We start from the raw sequence: 20249 nt of genomic DNA, 5'->3' as shown, positions 1-20249 counted from the left end.
GAAGCATGAAGATACACCAGAGCTCAGTGAGGGCAAGGAGATAGGGAGTGTGGAGTCATCAGCTTGCAGGTGACAGCTGAAGCCATCTTCCCACTTCAGGAGAGAAGCACCCAAGCAGAGGGCTGAGCCTCCTGGAGCACACCAACATTCCCAAGTCACCTGAAAGAGAATTCCGAGGAGGGGCAGAGGAAAACTGAAATGAAAGAGTGTGCTGTGGAGATAGCACTGTGGTTCAGGGCTTGATCTTTGGGGGCCGACTGTCCAAATGAAGGTTTTCTTTTCTGTAAATGAGAATAAAATTATCTACTCCTGCATGGAAAAAAGTCCTCAACAAACTAAAAACAGGAAGGAACTTCATCATCATGATAAAAAGCATCTGTGAAAACCTAGCAGTTAACAGATTTCATGGTGCAAGACTAAATGCTTTTTCCCTAAGATTGGGAACAAGCAAGGCCACGTTCAACAGGTCTGTTCACCTTTGGTCCTGGCCAGGACAGCTAGGCGATCAATATGTAAAAGGATCCAGGTTAGAAAGCAAACCGTAAAACTGTCTTACTTCTGAATGTCATGATCTTGTATACAGCAAATTCTAAGGCATCCACATTAAAACAAAACAAAAAAAACTGTTCACGATAGGAAAAACTTGGAACCAACCCAAATGCCCATCAGTGATAGACTGGATAAGGAAAATGTGGCATATATACAGCATGGAATACTATGCAGCCATAAAAAAGGATGAGTTCACGTCATTTGCAAGGACATGGATGAAGCTGGAAACCATCCTTCTCAGCAAAGTAACAGAAGAACAGAAAACCAAACGCTGCATATTCTCACTCGTAAGTGGGAGTTGAACAATAAGAACACATGGACACAGGGAGGAGAACATCACACACCAGGGACTCTCGGGTTGGGGGGCTAGGGGAGGGATAGCATTAGGAGAAATACCTAATGTAGATGACGTGGTGATGGATGCAGCCAACAACCATGGCACGTGTAAACCTATTTAACAAACCTGCATGTTCTGCACATGTACCCCAGAACTTAAAGTACAATTAACAAAAAGAAAAAAAAACGAAACTAGTTCACCAAGTTCACAAAATCAGCATACATAAATCAGTTGTATTTCTGTACGTTAGCAATAAACAATCCAAAAATGAAATTCATGAAATTATTTCATTTGCAATAGCATCTCAAAGAATACTCACTCACTGTGGAAAGATACTAAAGAAGAACTAAATAAGTGAAAGATACTCAATATTGATGGATCAGAAGACTAAATATTGTTGTCAGTACTCCTCAAATTAGTCTACATGTTCAACCTGATTCCTGTCAGAATCCTAGCTACCTTTTCTGCAGAAATTGACAAACTGTTTCTAAAATTCATGTGGAAAGGCAAAGGACACAGAATAAGCAAAATGATCCTGAAAAAGAAGAACGAAGTTGGAGGACTTATCTTCCTAATTTCAAAACTTGCTACAAAGTAATCAGGAGAGTATTGTACTGGCTCAAAGACAGATGTATAGGTCACTGGAATATAATTGAAAGCTCAAGCTGGGCACTCATGCCTGTAATTGCAGCACTTTGTGAGGCTGAGGTGGGGGGGAATCCCTTGAGACCAGGAGTTCAAGACCAGCTTGGGCAACATAGAGAGTGAGATCTGTCTACAAAAAAATAAACAAAACTAGAAATTTGTTTTTAATAGGCCAGGCATGGTGGTACAGGCCTGCAATCCCACCTGGTCAGGAAGCTGAGGTGAGAGGATCTCCTGAGCCTAGGAATTTGAGGCTGCAGTGAGCCATGGTTGGCTACTACACTCCAAACTTGGCAAAAGAAAGAAAATGTGTAAAAGAAAAAAAGAAAGCCAAGTGTGGTGTCTCATCCCTGTAATCCCAACACAAGAGGATCCCTTGAAGCCAGGAGTTTGAGACCAGCCTGGGCAACATAAAAATACTCTGTCTTTATGAAAACTGAATTACATTAAAAATTATGGCCGGACACGGTGGCTCAGGCTTGTAATCCCAGCACTTTGGGAGGTGGAAGAGGGTGGATCACCTGAGGTCAGGAGTTTGAGACCAGCCCGGCCAACATGGCAAAATTCTCTCTCTACTAAAAGTACAAAATAAGCTGGCTGTGGTGGTGCATGCCTGTAATCCCAGCTACTCCAGAGGCTGAGGCAGGAGAATCACTTAGAACCTGGGAGGTGGGGGTTGTAGTGAGCTGACGTCGTACCACTACACTTCAGCCTGGACAACAGAGGGAGACTTTGTCTCAAAAAGAAAAATATTAGCCAGGCATGGTGGGACACACTTTTCGTCCCAGCTACTTAGGAGACTGAGGCAGGAGGATGACTTGAGCTCAGGAGTTTGAGGCTGCAGTAAGCTATGATCGCACCAGGCAAGACAATAAGACCCTGTCTCGAAAAAAATTCATTGATTAATTGAAAAATAATTGAAATTTTGGAAAGAAACCATTACACTTGAAGTCAATAGATATCTCATCTTTCTTTTTTTTTTGAGATGGAGTTTCGCTCTTGTTACCCAGGCTGGAGTGCAATGGCGCGATCTCAGCTCACTGCAACCTCCGCCTCCTGGGTTCAGGCAATTCTCCTGCCTCAGCCTCCTGAGTAGCTGGGATTACAGGCACACGTCACCATGCCCAGCTAATTTTTTGCATTTTTAGTAGAGATGGGGTTTCACCATGTTGACCAGGATGGTCTCGATCTCTTGACCTCGTGATCCACCCGCCTCGGCCTCCCAAAGTGCTGGGATTACAGGCGTAAGCCACCACGCCCGGCCCCTATCTTTTTCATGATAGACATCCTAATAGGTATGGGTTGATAACTCATTGTCATTTCGATTTGCATTTCCCTGATGATTACTGATGTCAAGCATTTTTTTTCATATTTTCAGCCATTTACATGTCTTATATCTTTTTTTTTTTAACCGAGAAATAGTCAGGTCCTTTTAAAATTAGGTTGCTTGTGTTCTTGTTATCTAGTTGTTTGAGTTCATTGAATATTTTGAATATTAACTCCCTATCAGGTGTATGATCCCCAAATATTTCTTCCCATTCTGTAGATTGTTTCTTTATTCTGTTGATTGTTTCCTGTGCTCCATGTAAGTTTTAGTTTGATGAAAGCCCATTTGTCCATGTTTGCTTCTGTTCTCTGTGCTTTTGGGGTCATATCCATAAAATCTTTTCTACACCAATGTCAAGAAGCTTTTGAGGTCTTACATTTAAGCATTTATCCCATTTCAAGTTGATTTTTATATATGGGGTGAAAGAGAGGTTCAATTTGATTCTTTTGCATGTGGATATTAGGTTTTCCCAACAGCATTTTGTGAACATAATGTGTTTTCTGGGTTGCATGTTCTTGGTGTTTTTTATGGAAGATTCGTTCATTGTAAATCCATGGATTTATTTCCGGGCTCTCTGTTTTGTTCCAGTGGTCGATCATGTCTATCTTTGTAGCAGTACCATGCTTTTTTCACTACTGTGACTTTATAGTGGACTTTGAGATCAGGTAGTGTGATTCCTCCAGCTTTGTTCTTGTGTTCAGTCAAAATTGCTTTGGTTATTCAGGATCTTTCATGCTTCCATACAAGTTTTAGAATCAGTTTTTTTCTATTTCTATGGGGAATACCAGTGGAATTTTGAAAGGGATTAGGATAACACGTGTTGGTGACGATGTGGAGAAAAGAGAATCCTTGCATACAATAAAATTTGGAATATGGGAATATATATTCGTATATTCACAATGGAATACCATTCAGCCTTAACACAGAATTGTGAGGAATATAGGAATACATGTTTCTGTATTCACAATGGAATGTTATTTAACCTTAAAATAGAAAAAAAATTGTTGCATTTGCAATGACATGGCTGGATATTATGCTAAGCGAAATAAGCAGAGCACCGAAAGACAAATACTACATGATGTCATTCATGTGTGGTCCTTAAAAAGTTCAACTCTGCTTAGGAACTGATTCGTTAAAAAAAAAAGAAAGAAAAAGAAAAAGGAAAAAAGAAAAAATGTTGAACTCATAGAGGCAGAGAGTAGAATGGTGGTTACCCAGGGCTGGGTGTGGGGAAGAAAGCAGATGTTGGAGAAGTTATGGGGAGAATTAGGCAGATGTTAGCCTTAAACTCCTGGACTCAAGCAGTACTCCAGCCTTGGCCTCCTAAAGTGCTGGAATGACAGTCATGAACCACTGTTGCCAACCACAAATAGACTTTTCAACAAATGATGGTGAGGCAACTGGATATTCATGTACAAATAAATTAATCTGGGCCCCTGCCTAACACCATACTCAAAAATTAACTGAAAATGGATCACAGACCTAAATGTAAAACTAAAACAATAAAACTCTTAGAAGAAAACGTGTAAGAGTAAATTCTTGTGATCTTGTGTAAGGCACTGATGTCTTAGATACAACATCCAAAGCGCAGTTGAAGACCAGCCAGGGCTACCTAATGAGACCTGGAAAAGGAGGAAAGGGAAAAAGCAAGAAAATAAAAAATTGAACGTCAGCTGAATTTAAAACTTTGGCACATCAAAAGATACAATCAAGAAAGGGGAAGACAGCCCACAGAATGGGAGAAAATATTTATAAGTCATATGTCTAATAACTGATATATCCAGAAGAACTCTTATAACTCAGTATTAAAAGACAATCCAACTTAAAAATGGGAAAAGAACATGAATAAACATTTCTCCAAAGATTACATTTTAATGTCCAATAAGCACATTAAAAAGTGTTCAACATCGCTAGTCACTAGGAAAATGCAAATTAATCCATAATGAGATGTCTCTTTCCACCCACTACAATAACTACAACCAAGCAGATGCATAACACCAAGTGCTGGAGAGCGCGTGGAGAACAGAACCCTCATACACTGCCAGTGGGAATGTAAAATGGTACAGCCACTTTTTTGGAAGATAGTATGACAGTTTCTCAAAATGTTAAAAATAAAATTGCCTTCTCTAGCAGAACTGCAAGGGGCTCAAGACAAAAATAATAATAAAATAGAAAAGTAAAATTGCCTTAAAGTCAGCAACTTTACTTCTAGGTATCTAACCGGGAAAAATGAAAATGTATGTTTACACAAAGACTAGTAGGTGAATGTTCACAACACCACCACTCACAAGAACCAAAAAGTGGAGACAAGCCAAATGCCCATCAACTGTTGAAGGAATTCAAATGTGGGGAATACAAAGGAATACTATTTAGCAATCAAAAATGAGTTCTGAGGCATGCTACCACGGTGATCAACCTCAACAACGCAATGCTTTGTGAAAGAAGCCAGATGCAAAAGAACACACATCACATGATTTCGTTTATATGAAAGGTCCAGAACAGCCTAACATAGAGATAGAAAGCAGCTTACTGGTTGACTAGGGCTGGGAATGAGACTGAAAAGTGACTCTGATGGGTACAAGTTTCTTTCTGGGATGATGAAATGTTCTTAAACTAGATTTTGGTGATTGTCACATAATTCTGTAAATATACTAAGTATACTAAAAATCATTGAATTGGACCAAGCACAGTGGCTCACACCTGTAATCCCAACACTTTGGGAGGCCACGGCAAGAAGATCACTTGAGCCCAGGAGTTCAAGAACAGCCTAGGAAACATAAAGTGACTCCATCTCTACAAATAATTTAAACACTTAAACAGGTATGGTGGCACAAGCCTGTAGTCTCAGGTACTCAGGAAGCTGAGGCAGGAGGATCACCTGATCCCAAGAGGTTGAGGCTGCAGTGAGCCATGATGGCACCTGTCTCTCTCATATACACACACACACACACACACACACACACACACACACACACACATTGTACACTTAAAATGGGTAAATTTTAGTATGTAAATCACACCTCTATAAAGCTGTTAATATTTAAATTATTTTTAAGGTTTTTTTTTTTTTGAGACAGAATTTTGCTGTTTTTGCCCAGGCTGGAGTGCAGTGATGCAATCTCAGCTCATGACAACCTCTGCCTCCTAGGTTCAAGCGATTCTCCTGCCTCAGCCTCCCAAGTAGCTGGGATTACAGGCTCCCGCCATGATGCCTGGCTGATTTTTTGTATTTTTAGTACAGATGGGGTTTCACCATGTTGTCCAGGCTGGTCTGGAAGTCGTGACCTCAGGTGATCCACCCGTGTCAGCCTCCCAAAGTGCTGGGATTACAGGCATGAGCCAGGCAGTTTTTTAAGTTTTAAAATTATACTATTTACCCCTAGCACCAAGATTGTAGTCTCAAAATAGTCTCAAAATACCATTGCCCAATGAAAGAAGACAAGCCTTCCTAGAGAACGTGCTGATTCCAGGTCTAGGCCAGAAATGTGTAAGGAGCCTGGGACATATTGTCACTCTGGATAGCAAAGAATCCATCAAAGATTATTAGGATGATTTCAACATGTCTGAAGGGCCAATCTGATTGGACTCCTAAGCAAAGATAGGACATTTTGTACATTAATAAGGATAATAGTTGCAGTGAATTGACATATATCAGATATGTTTGAATGTCTGCATTCATAATGATCCTTTTGAAAAAATAAAAGTGGGCTGGCACAGTCCTCATGCCTGTAATTTCAACACTCTGGGAGGCTAAGTTAGGGGGATCACTTCATCCAGGAGTTCAAGACAAGCCTGTGCAACGTAGGGGGACTTTGTCTCTACAAAACATTTTTAAAATTACTCAGGTATGAGGGCCCATGTCTTTGGTCCCAGCTACTCAGGAAGCTGAGATGGGAGGGTCACCTGAGCCTAGAAGTTTGAGGCTGCAGTGGCATGACTGCTTCTCTGCATACCAGCCTGGGCAACAGAGCTAGACCCTCCCTGTCTAAATAAATTAATTAATAGAAGTGGTCACCATTGAAGGATATAAATGAAACAGCCCATCATTTTGAAAAATGATAAACAGAAGAAATCAAGCCATGAACTGGCATTTTCTATATAAGTTGTACAAGTGAGTAACACAGTTTATAAGAAGCAGCATCTCTTTTTTATATTTACTTCATTTTTTTCTGCATGCAATGCCCTTCTTAGGGTAGCAGTATCTCTTTCTGGAAGTATGGCAGCTCATAAACGAAGAAGGAATGATACAACAATACCTTCATTGTTCAATCCATAATTGATCAATGGCCATTAACATCACCAATTTAAAAAAAAAGATGTCCAGAGAGTACACACCTCCTCCCAGAAGAAACTAGCACAGTCTTTTTGCCCTGACCCTCAAGTCCAGCCTGAATCTGACCAAGTCTTGAGATCAACTACTAATTTATAAAAACTAGAACAAAGTGAAGAGCAAATTAACCAACATCACAAGACACAATTAGCAAAATTCACAGTATGGGAAACAGCGTAATGAGAATACACTTAGCATAATCCAAACTATGGGGAAATGGCCTGATTTATTCAGTAAATGAACTGCAAGGGACAACACAACACAACACAGAGATCAAAGTGGGAAGCTGTCAGGATCAAAAAAAACCTAAGAGGCGAATCAAACAATCCCAAAGAGAGACTTTACTTGGATCCTGATTCAAACAATAAATACATGAAATGACTGGAAATTTGGAGCTAGCAGGAGAGTTGACAGTGATAAAGAGCAATGGTGTGAGATGGTTGGTTGATGATGGTATTGGGATTATATTTTTTAAAGAGTTCTTGTCTCCGGGCACAGCAGTTCACACCTATAATCTCAGTAGTATGGGAGATCAAGGCGGGAAGATCCTTTGAATCCAGGAATTGTAGACCAGCCCAGGCAACATAGCAAGACTCTGTCTCTACTAAAATACAAATAAAAAAATTAGCTGGGCATGGTGGTGTGAGTCTGTAGTTGCAGCTACTTAGGAAGCTGAGGCAGGAGAGACCACAGTGAACGAAGATCATGCCACTGAACTCCAGCCTGGGTGACAGAGACCTTGTCTTGAAAGAACAAACAAGAATTGTATCTTTTACAGACATATACCAAGACAGTCAAGGAGGAAATTATATGATGTGTGGGATTTGCTATAAAATCACGAGAGGAAGAGGAGAAGCATGTAGGAGCATACATGTAACAAGATTGGCCATGAGATAACAAACATCTGAATCTGCTGCTGAGTAGGCGAAAGCTCACTACACTAGCCTCTTGTTCAGAATGCTCTAGAATAGAAAGTTTGTCTAAAAATCCACTTCATGGATTTGTAACAAGCATTGAATAAGGTCATGTATGCAGAGTGCTTTATCACCACAGCTTGCAGGTAGTCAGCATACAAACATTGTTTTTAGTTTTGTAGAGTCCCTGTCCATTAATCACACCCAAAAAAGGTATGTTGTTCACACCAAGAGCTCTGGCCCGTGGACCTTTGTCCACTTGGTGGTAATTTATTGGAATTTGAGGTTTAGAATGAGGAAATGCCAGCTTTCAAAGCCCCAGGCCTACTATGAAATAGCAAAGCCAACAGTCCCAGATGCCTTCGTAGCACACCTAGTAAGCAGGACCACCTTTCTCTCACCTTGTAGGCACACTTGAGTTCATTCACTCACTATTTTTCATTCATTTCTTATATGCCATGTATTGGGTGCTAGGGACCCATAATACAATGGACCCGTAATTGACTGGAAGCATCACTTTCAAAGCATCGTTTCAGGATGAGTATTTTGTGTCAAGTGGATTCAAGGAACAGTGTGAAGGATCCATGACCTCAGTCACCATGAAGACCCTCCCAAGAGGCAGCCCTACTGGGCACATATAAATGAGTGAAGACACGGAACTCAACCTTAAAAGGCCTAGAGCCTGACAGAGCACACAAGACAGAAGCCCAAACAACCAAGAACAGGAAGCTGAAGGTGAGAGGTGGGCCCCAAAGGATTCTGTGAAAATGCTTCGTGTTTGTGGATTTATCACGCAGAATGAAGCCTTCGTTTTTATTCACAGCTAACACACTCTCTCTATAGAATCTATGAAGGGACATTTCTGAGCCTTTCAAGGCCTGTAGTGAAAAATGGAATATCTCAGGCAGCCCAGGATGAATAATGCAGTCACCAAGAGGGGCAGGGTGGCCACAGGTGGCCAGCAGCAGGGATGGGCATTGTGAGCCATTGGATGGGGTTGTGGGGCGTGGCATTGTGAGCCACTGGCCTGACTTTGTTGTTTCCTGGTAACCAGGTGACATAGGAGGCTTTGTGGGTGACAGGCATCAGCCAGGGCCAGCAGCCTTCAGTCGGAAGCTGGTAGTGGGAGGAGGAGGAGCTCCGACTACACTCACGGCAGTTTTTGTGCCCTTGGCGCTTGCTCTGTTGCTTTTTTTCTTTTTTTTCTTTTGTGTGTTGCTTTGTTTTGTTTTTTTTCTTTTTTGTTGTTGTTGTTTTTTTGATTTTGTGTGTTACTTTCTTTTGAAGGTCCCCTTCTAGGTCACCCATGGGAAATATATTAAGCTGTTGCCTAGACCCCAGGGCTGGCCTCTGTTGTGCCTGCTGCAGGCAGAAGGTGGCGTCTTGTTGTGAATCCGAGACTGAGTCTATGATAGTATGCACCACTGCAGAGTCTGCCACGTCAGATTCCGAAGTGGCAGAGGTCCAGTACATGCAGCCCGTCACCAACTCAAAGAGGCGCAAAGGTAAAGAAGCCACGGGTGCCATTTGCTCTCTGGCACATCTCTGGCCACCACCTCCCCCACCTGCTTCCCATCCCCTCACCCCAGAGACATCCTCAGCTTCCAGCTCCCTCCTGCCTATAGCCAGCTTTCCCAGGGCTGGGCGTGGGGGACAAAGGCTAGTCCTGCCTCTTGTCTTTGTTGTTGAGCCTTCTTGCTTGAGGCCTTTTTGGTCTAGTCTCCCCCTTTCCTCGATGAAAATTCAAATACTCCAGTTTTGGAGTCTCCATCCCATTCTCTAGCCTGACCTATCCAGCTACTATGGTACCTCAGTGAAGGAGCCGGTTAAAGGCCCAATCGTTTCTTTTCTCCTATTCAATAAGGAAGCTAATAATTGGGATAATTCAGACTCAAATATTTGGAGACTTCTTAAATTTAAAATAGAGTTTACCATGGAAGAGATTATATGGTGTTCTTAATAGATGGTTTTAAGTTACCTTGACAGAAGCAGCTTTATTTCTTCCAATTGTAATTTGAAAACTGAAGGAAAAATTGAAGGACATACTTAAAATGACTGCAAAGGGTATGAAATGTTACTGCCAGAGCTGTAAAAAATAGTTGTTTCTGTTTTGGTTTTACCCAAAAGTTCAGCCTTGGAGCTCTGATTACTTTAAAATTCCCACTTTGACATGAATGTCTCTTCAGCCCTACTCCAGTAACTTCACGGGCTTTGTTTACCTCCTTGTTCTGAAAGACAGGTAGAGCTAGCTCATGGTTACAGGTTCCAAAAGAGATGAAATGACTTTAGACGTGAATTTGTAAGGTAAAGACTTGAGAGTTAGAAGGCTAGACCCTGCCTGTGGAAAAGAGTTTGTTTTCATGGCTCCCCTTCCTACAGGATGGGAAAGGGGAGGAGAGAGGAAACATTTCATTTTTTTTGCTATGGTCAAGTTGAAGACAAAAACTAACACTCGTGAGGCAGGAGAGGAGCATTTAGTTACAAAATCAGTCAAACATTTGTGTATCACTACATTTGTTGAGCAAATGAAAGCTACCAGACTCAGAAAACCAGAGATGCTAATGGAACTGACATTAGTAACCAGGGTTTTCTATTGAGTTCAGCGCCCAGGATGACTTCCAATAACAACCACCCTCCCCTCCACACATACACTTTTCTCAGGACTGGAAAGCTCAGGCAGCCCAGGATGAATAATGCAGTCACACGGAGGGGCACAGTGACCACAAAGTGGGCAGCAGCAGGGATGGGCATTGTGAGCCATTGGGTGGGGCTGTGGTATGGGGCATTGTAAGCCACTAGCCTGACTTGGTTGTTTCCTGGTAATCAGGTGACATAGGCTTTTTGGGTGATAGGCATCAGCCAGGGCCAGCAGCCTTCAGTCTAAAATCCTTTAGGATTTTAGGAATAGATGAATGTAGCTACAGATAATTCTGAGTAAGCAGTTCCTTGAACAAAAACTAAGTCCACTGAAATAGAAGATATTATATCATAAAGACATAGAAATATGATCAGCTCATTTCTTTCATTTTAATGGCAGAGATTTTATTAGTATGGAGAAAACGTCTTAACAGCTCTTGTATTTAAACTTGAGTTTGGCTCTTACTTTCACAGAATAATTAAGCCTCATGATGGGTGTGGCTTTGTAACAAGGAAGTGCTGTACTCTGTTTTCAGAATATTGAAAAATTGTGAAAGAATGAACAAATAATTATGAGACTTAATAGATTGTACCTTATACACAAATCATGCAAGTACCTGTGAAAACTCCTTGCTTGGTGGTGTATGGCAAGGCTCTGTGTAATATTCTGTACGATTTGGTAGATGAGGTAGTGAGAGAACAAAGTGAGCCTTTTCCTTATTCTTTAGGATGTAAAACATGTTTTCACGTACATTTTATTGGAACCTTCCAAATACAAATAAGGGCTGTGTATATTCTCCCTATGTTGCTGATGCAGAAAGGAAGGCTTAGAGATCTGAAGGGACTGTGTGAGACAGCTACTGAACAGAACTGAGGTTCTAAGTCATCAAAGTAGACATGGAGGTCGTAGTGATGTCAAACTCAGTTCTTAAAGAACTTGACAGACTCCAGAATGTCTTCTATTGTAAGGTCTACCCATAACATAGACCTCTCTTAGAACTTACTTTTGTCTTGATTAGTTCCTTTGCATTTTATTTTACACAACTTACAGGCAACATTTACCTCTCCATTTTTCCTCCTAAAGAGATGGGTCCTCACTGTGTGGCACAGGCCGGCTTCTGACTCCTGGCCTGGGCTCAAGCACTCCTGCTGCCTCAGCCTGTAGCAGAGCTGACAATACAGGCATGTGCCGTCTCTCCTGGCTCTACCTTCTGTCTATACATTTATTGAAATGGATAAGGATAAAAGTAGAGGTAACAAAATGGCCTACATTTACCAGTCAAATCAACAGTTTAATAAGTGTTGAAGAGTTTCTTCTGCTAACTGATTTGAAGCTGAGAATGCCCTGGTTGGGAGAAGCTGGCAAGAGGGCAGGTAAGGCCCCACACGTTAAGCACAGGATGCTGAGTAAGAAGTGTTAAGTCAGAGCAGTTGAAAAAATAGTTTGTGAGCACAGAATTTACCGTTTTATGTGTATTTGCATGACAGTAAGTTTCTCTATGTCTCTTCAAATCTATTTTTGTGGTATTTAATAAAGGGGTAACAGAAACCTCAATTTCAATGTTTATTCTTTGGCCAGGCATGGTGGCTCATGCCTGTAATCCCAGCATTTTGGGAGGCTAAGGTGGGCGGATTACCTGAGGTCAGGAGTTTGGGCCAACATGATGAAACCCCTTCTTTACTAAATATACAAAAAATTAGCCAGGCGTGGTGGCACGTACCTGTAATCCCAGCTACCTGGGAGGCTGAGGCAGGAGAATCGTGAGAATCGCTTGAATCCGGGAGTTGCAGTTTGCAGTGAGCCGAGATCGTGCCAATACACTCCAGCCTGGGCTGGGCAAATAAGAAAGAAACATGTTCAGAACATTCTAATATATAAAGTATAGACACATTCAAAGTTTGTTAATATCTTTATTTCAGAAAATTGTGTATCACTTTTCTTGGAAAGTGATACATTTCTACTTAGATGTGAAACATTTTAGCCTTTCTATAATGAGGAATTGAATTCTTTTGGTGACTTAGACAAATACCACAGCAACCAGTGCTCCAACCATTCTGTGGCACACTAAACAGTCATTTAAAGTCATCAGGTAGAGCAGGGCACACTGCTGTGGAAAGACATCCTGGAGTGCTCTCTAGGTGGCAAGTCCTGTTCCAGGAACTTATGCCATAAATGATGCTCTGCTTCATTGTTCTCTTCTGAAATATTTCAAAAGAACATTGTGTCTTGAAGCTATTTCAAAGAGACGTTCTAAGAACCCACTTTAGATCTCAGACAGACTCAAACATATTTCGTCCTATCTTGCCTTTATTTAGCAGTATGTCTAATATGACTGGGGGTAATACAAGTAACACAGATTAAGGTAGTAGGAGGTCATTATCCAGTTTTATCACTACCCATCAACTTTTCATGCAGCTTTTTGTGTTCTTACCTTAGGAACGCTGCTCATTTGCTGGCTCTCTCAAGTGAGGGGTCAGGGAAGGGAAAGAATGGGCATATGATGTAGAGACCTCTGAGCAGCAGGTCTTTCAGCTTTCTAGTAGCTTTTTTCAACCCTGCTTTTAAAATGACTATCAGTATGTTTCATGTAAAAGAAATAGAAAATAAAGAAAAATTATTTATTATACTCAGAATACCCAGAGCTCACTTGTGTTACTATTTGAGTACTGGTTCTTCTGGAAATTTTTGGTATGCATTTGAATATATTTTATTTCACAAACTTTTTTGTAAAATAAAACTTTTTGATCATTTTATATGTGCTGCCTTGTAACTTTTACTTAAAGCAGTGAAATAATGGCGTAAGTTTCTCAAACAGTACTTGACACCTAGAGAGCACTCTAGGATGTCTTTGCATGCCAGGGCACCCTGCTGTACCTGATGACTTTGAATAACTGCTTAGTGTACTACAGACTGGTTAAAGCATTATTTGTTTACCTACCCTTTGCGATTGGCTGTCTTTTTTCGTAAAGTCAGACACAATCCTGTTATGTTTGATTCTAAGAACACGCATAAAGCACATTTTGATGACAGATGTGTGATATCTCATTATAAAGTTCAGATAATATATTTTGTCTAGTGACATAATTAAACCGATGAAATGAGTCACTTTGTATTTAAGGTATTTTAGTATTAAATGTACTTGTGTCAAACTGCAGTTACCCTTGACTTTTAAATAGACATTAACATTTTTCATTTATGTTTTTGTGGATCTTGATAGCTTGTGTCTTTAATTCTAAATAGCTACCAGTTAAAAAAATCTGATGCTGTCTTAGATGATAAATCAAAAGACAAATTTAACAGATCTGGGAGAATTGGGAGAAACTTAACTAGTTTGGGGTAAAATGAAATACATTTATTGAGCACTTTTAAATGGCCTGGCAGTGTTGCAGACACAGGGCAAACAGTGGAACACAACATAAAGCCCCATTCTAAGTCTGACCCTTACATTCAATAGGGAGGTAAGGGCAGATAGCACATGAATAGTCAAGAATGGCAGGCGGTGACGTGCTGGGGAGAAAGTAAAACAGGGTAATGGATTAAAGAGGAGGGCAATTTTATGGAGGGTTGAGGGTAAGAGCTGGATGTTCTCTTTAAGTGACATGTGAACAGTCTTAAAAGTGAAATGGGCTGGGTGTAGTGGCTCCCAGCTTTAATCCCAGCACTTTGGAAAGCAAGGATGAGGGGATTCCTTGAGGCTGGAAGTCTAAGACCAGCCTGGCCAACACAGAGACACCCCATCTTATTTATTTTTAAAAATAATAAAGTGAGGGGAACCTTGTGAGGATGATGGGAGAGGGCTTCCAGAGAGGGCTATCTGCTTTGGAATTCCTGAAATAGAAACAAAGTTGTTTTAGGCAAAGGACAGAAAGACACAAGGGTGGCTGCAGCAGAGTGAAAGGATGCTGGGAGGAATATGGTGGGTGAAGGCCTTGTACACGTAGTGAGCACTCACAGAGAAGATGGACTTCAGTTGAGATGGAAAACCACTGGAGGATTATAGCCCAGAGGTTACTATTAATTCTATGAGAAAAAGACTGAACAGTGGCTCCGTGCAAATACACTGTAATACAGGCAAGGGTAGAAGCAGGAAGAGCAGCTAGGAGGCTGGTGGAGTAGTTCAGGTGAGAGCCAACAGTGAAGAGAACAACAGTGACCTGAAAGAGGCTGACTTGAGAAAATCAAGTGAATCTCAAAGTAGATAAACATATTTATTTTGACACAGCATCATGAATGTTACTGAATGACTATAATATCATTAAAATGCACACTTATTAATTACAATGATAAATATGTATACTTCACTGCAATTTTAAAAATACACCAGATTAGATGATAAATATAGTAGCAGGATATATAGATCCACAGAAGTTAAATAATCCTGTAACATTTCCTAAAATGTGGGGATTTGCCTGGACCTTCACATGGGCAGCAGGTGTGATGAAATGCTCTCACTGAGCCATACAGTGCTTTTCTGTATTAACCGGTTCCTAGACTATTTCACACTGATGAGGTTGCCCTAGTTGGAAAGCCAAGGCTCTTTCATTTCTTTCTTCCCCTCTCCTTTGCCTTCCTTCAACACCAAGGAGAATAGTCCAGCAGCAGCTCAGTCCATGCTTGTCAACCGCCCAGCTCCACACACTCCAGCCCCCGTCCACATTCCCCAAAGCTCCTTGTGAGATTCCTCAGCAGCACCAATGCACTGACTGTCACTCTGTGTTCTCTTAGGTTCTGTTGAGGCCCTACAGGACGTCATGATAAAATATTTGGAAGAGGACGAGATGCCCTCTGACCTGGTAAGATACATTTCTTTGTCTTGAGGAGACATGTTTTTTTCTGCGTCTTCTAGAATATCAAGTGAATTTTTTTGACTGCCATTGTGAATCAGACCTCGGTTGTCATGGACTCTAGCGACCAGTCATTGGAGTTTATGACCAACTGAGACCTGACTGGCGATGTCAGTCAAAAGATGGCATAAATTACAAACTGGTCGTGAGCGTATTTCTCAGCAGCAACGTTTTCTTCTTGAAAAATGATTTTGTATTTCCCAGCCAACATAGAAACTTGCTAAATATTCCAAACCCACTGCATTTTCTGCAAGCATCCCCTGTGCTTCATATGGGGCCCATAACTTCATCACTGTTTGACATCTGGTTCTTTGTTTTGTTTAGTTTAGTTTTGTTTGTGAGACAGAGTCTCTCTGTCACGAGGCTACAGTGCAGTGGTGTGATCTCGGATCACTGCAGCCTCCACCTACTGTGTTCAAGCAATTCTCCTGCCTCAGCCTCCCGAGTAGCTGGGACTACAGGCTCTTGCCACCACCACACCCAGCTTTTTTGTAGTTGTTAGTAGAGGTGGGGTTTCAGCATGTTGGCCAGGATGGTCTCAATCTCTTGAGCCTCAGCCTCCCAACGTGCTGGGATTACATGCGTGAGCCACCGCACCCAGCCTGCCATCTGGTTTTCTAATGTCACCAAGTGAATACAAGACCTGTGCCAACAGGACCCAGCAAGATGTACTCCTCATGGTGTTTCTTTTTCTCTTATTGCAGGAGGAGCCTGTGGCCCAGTATCACCACCGTACGTATTCTTTTTCTTTTAAACAGTTACTGAGATGTAGTTGATGTGCAAACCAGTTCACCCATTTAAAGTAGATGATTCAGTGTTTTTACTATATTGACAGGGTTGTGCAAGCATTGTTACCATATCATTTTTTTTTTTTAAATTGAGACGGAGTTTCGCTCTTGTTACCCAGGCTGGAGTGCAATGGCGCGATCTCGGCTCACCGCAACCTCCGCCTCCTGGGTTCAGGCAATTCTCCTGCCTCAGCCTCCTGAGTAGCTGGGATTACAGGCACGTGCCACCATGCCCAGCTAATTTTTTTTTTTGTATTAGTAGAGACGGGGTTTCACCATGTTGACCAGGATGGTCTCGATCTCTTGACCTTGTGATCCACCCGCCTCAGCCTCCCAAAGTGCTGGGATTACAGGCGTGAGCCACCGCGCCCGGCTGTTACAGTGTAATTTTAGAAGCTCTTGATTCCCCCTCAGAAAACCCTATTAGTAGTGACTCCTCTGTTTTCCCCAACCCCCACACCCCTGGTTCTAGGCAGCCCGAGTCTACTTCCTGTTTATATAGTACACTGCCTTTCTGTATTAACCGGTTCTTCAAATGAAGATTTCACATTGATGAGGTTGCCCTAGCTAGGAAGCCAAGGCTCTTTCATTTCTTTCTGCCCCTCTCCTTTGCCTTCCTTCAGCACCAAGGAGAATGGTCCAGCAGCAGCTCAGTCCATGCTTGTCAACCACCCAGCTCCACACACTCCAGCCCCCGTCCACATTCCCCAAAGCTCCTTGTGAGATTCCTCAGCAGCACCAATGCACTGACTGTCACTCTGTGTTCTCTTAGGTTCTGTTGAGGCCCTACAGGACGTCATGATAAAATATTTGGAAGAGGACGAGATGCCCTCTGACCTGGTAAGATACATTTCTTTGTCTTGAGGAGACATGTTTTTTTCTGCGTCTTCTAGAATATCAAGTGAATTTTTTTGACTGCCATTGTGAATCAGACCTCGGTTGTCATGGACTCTAGCGACCAGTCATTGGAGTTTATGACCAACTGAGACCTGACTGGCGATGTCAGTCAAAAGATGGCATAAATTACAAACTGGTCGTGAGCGTATTTCTCAGCAGCAACGTTTTCTTCTTGAAAAATGATTTTGTATTTCCCAGCCAACATAGAAACTTGCTAAATATTCCAAACCCACTGCATTTTCTGCAAGCATCCCCTGTGCTTCATATGGGGCCCATAACTTCATCACTGTTTGACATCTGGTTCTTTGTTTTGTTTAGTTTAGTTTTGTTTGTGAGACAGAGTCTCTCTGTCACGAGGCTACAGTGCAGTGGTGTGATCTCGGATCACTGCAGCCTCCACCTACTGTGTTCAAGCAATTCTCCTGCCTCAGCCTCCCGAGTAGCTGGGACTACAGGCTCTTGCCACCACCACACCCAGCTTTTTTGTAGTTGTTAGTAGAGGTGGGGTTTCAGCATGTTGGCCAGGATGGTCTCAATCTCTTGAGCCTCAGCCTCCCAACGTGCTGGGATTACATGCGTGAGCCACCGCACCCAGCCTGCCATCTGGTTTTCTAATGTCACCAAGTGAATACAAGACCTGTGCCAACAGGACCCAGCAAGATGTACTCCTCATGGTGTTTCTTTTTCTCTTATTGCAGGAGGAGCCTGTGGCCCAGTATCACCACCGTACGTATTCTTTTTCTTTTAAACAGTTACTGAGATGTAGTTGATGTGCAAACCAGTTCACCCATTTAAAGTAGATGATTCAGTGTTTTTACTATATTGACAGGGTTGTGCAAGCATTGTTACCATATCATTTTTTTTTTTTAAATTGAGACGGAGTTTCGCTCTTGTTACCCAGGCTGGAGTGCAATGGCGCGATCTCGGCTCACCGCAACCTCCGCCTCCTGGGTTCAGGCAATTCTCCTGCCTCAGCCTCCTGAGTAGCTGGGATTACAGGCACGTGCCACCATGCCCAGCTAATTTTTTTTTTTGTATTAGTAGAGACGGGGTTTCACCATGTTGACCAGGATGGTCTCGATCTCTTGACCTTGTGATCCACCCGCCTCAGCCTCCCAAAGTGCTGGGATTACAGGCGTGAGCCACCGCGCCCGGCTGTTACAGTGTAATTTTAGAAGCTCTTGATTCCCCCTCAGAAAACCCTATTAGTAGTGACTCCTCTGTTTTCCCCAACCCCCACACCCCTGGTTCTAGGCAGCCCGAGTCTACTTCCTGTTTATATAGTACACTGCCTTTCTGTATTAACCGGTTCTTCAAATGAAGATTTCACATTGATGAGGTTGCCCTAGCTAGGAAGCCAAGGCTCTTTCATTTCTTTCTGCCCCTCTCCTTTGCCTTCCTTCAGCACCAAGGAGAATGGTCCAGCAGCAGCTCAGTCCATGCTTGTCAACCACCCAGCTCCACACACTCCAGCCCCCGTCCACATTCCCCAAAGCTCCTTGTGAGATTCCTCAGCAGCACCAATGCACTGACTGTCACTCTGTGTTCTCTTAGGTTCTGTTGAGGCCCTACAGGACGTCATGATAAAATATTTGGAAGAGGACGAGATGCCCTCTGACCTGGTAAGATACATTTCTTTGTCTTGAGGAGACATGTTTTTTTCTGCGTCTTCTAGAATATCAAGTGAATTTTTTTGACTGCCATTGTGAATCAGACCTCGGTTGTCATGGACTCTAGCGACCAGTCATTGGAGTTTATGACCAACTGAGACCTGACTGGCGATGTCAGTCAAAAGATGGCATAAATTACAAACTGGTCGTGAGCGTATTTCTCAGCAGCAACGTTTTCTTCTTGAAAAATGATTTTGTATTTCCCAGCCAACATAGAAACTTGCTAAATATTCCAAACCCACTGCATTTTCTGCAAGCATCCCCTGTGCTTCATATGGGGCCCATAACTTCATCACTGTTTGACATCTGGTTCTTTGTTTTGTTTAGTTTAGTTTTGTTTGTGAGACAGAGTCTCTCTGTCACGAGGCTACAGTGCAGTGGTGTGATCTCGGATCACTGCAGCCTCCACCTACTGTGTTCAAGCAATTCTCCTGCCTCAGCCTCCCGAGTAGCTGGGACTACAGGCTCTTGCCACCACCACACCCAGCTTTTTTGTAGTTGTTAGTAGAGGTGGGGTTTCAGCATGTTGGCCAGGATGGTCTCAATCTCCTGAGCCTCAGCCTCCCAACGTGCTGGGATTACATGCGTGAGCCACCGCACCCAGCCTGCCATCTGGTTTTCTAATGTCACCAAGTGAATACAAGACCTGTGCCAACAGGACCCAGCAAGATGTACTCCTCATGGTGTTTCTTTTTCTCTTATTGCAGGAGGAGCCTGTGGCCCAGTATCACCACCGTACGTATTCTTTTTCTTTTAAACAGTTACTGAGATGTAGTTGATGTGCAAACCAGTTCACCCATTTAAAGTAGATGATTCAGTGTTTTTACTATATTGACAGGGTTGTGCAAGCATTGTTACCATATCATTTTTTTTTTTTAAATTGAGACGGAGTTTCGCTCTTGTTACCCAGGCTGGAGTGCAATGGCGCGATCTCGGCTCACCGCAACCTCCGCCTCCTGGGTTCAGGCAATTCTCCTGCCTCAGCCTCCTGAGTAGCTGGGATTACAGGCACGTGCCACCATGCCCAGCTAATTTTTTTTTTTGTATTAGTAGAGACGGGGTTTCACCATGTTGACCAGGATGGTCTCGATCTCTTGACCTTGTGATCCACCCGCCTCAGCCTCCCAAAGTGCTGGGATTACAGGCGTGAGCCACCGCGCCCGGCTGTTACAGTGTAATTTTAGAAGCTCTTGATTCCCCCTCAGAAAACCCTATTAGTAGTGACTCCTCTGTTTTCCCCAACCCCCACACCCCTGGTTCTAGGCAGCCCGAGTCTACTTCCTGTTTATATAGTACACTGCCTTTCTGTA

At 42.5% G+C, this 20249-nt stretch overlaps 1 protein-coding gene across 10 annotated transcripts in view; it reads left to right on the top strand.

Annotated features, from left to right (window-relative positions):
* LOC105711518 (uncharacterized protein C22orf42-like) overlaps nt 1-20249 on the top strand; it is a 248132-nt gene that overhangs the window by 29611 nt on the left and 198272 nt on the right. For 5 of the 10 annotated variants that reach the window (XM_064370517.1, XM_064370516.1, XM_064370515.1 and 2 more), the window contains 8 exons: nt 8628-8837; nt 9390-9607; nt 15466-15533; nt 16289-16316; nt 17145-17212; nt 17968-17995; nt 18824-18891; nt 19647-19674. The exons of 4 other annotated variants lie outside the window; for them this stretch is intronic. In XM_064370517.1, the coding sequence (XP_064226587.1) occupies nt 9409-9607; nt 15466-15533; nt 16289-16316; nt 17145-17212; nt 17968-17995; nt 18824-18891; nt 19647-19674 (487 nt within the window). In that variant the 5' untranslated portion in view covers nt 8628-8837; nt 9390-9408. The remainder of the gene's footprint in view (nt 1-8627; nt 8838-9389; nt 9608-15465; nt 15534-16288; nt 16317-17144; nt 17213-17967; nt 17996-18823; nt 18892-19646; nt 19675-20249) is intronic. One more of the 10 variants, XM_064370513.1, reaches the window with a different exon arrangement.

Source organism: Aotus nancymaae, unplaced genomic scaffold (assembly GCF_030222135.1).
Source record: "Aotus nancymaae isolate 86718 unplaced genomic scaffold, 86718_ANA_hifiasm-v0.15.2.pri h1tg000108l, whole genome shotgun sequence".
NCBI classification, from domain to species: Eukaryota; Metazoa; Chordata; class Mammalia; order Primates; family Aotidae; genus Aotus; species Aotus nancymaae.
This window is presented reverse-complemented; position numbering and strand designations above follow the sequence as displayed.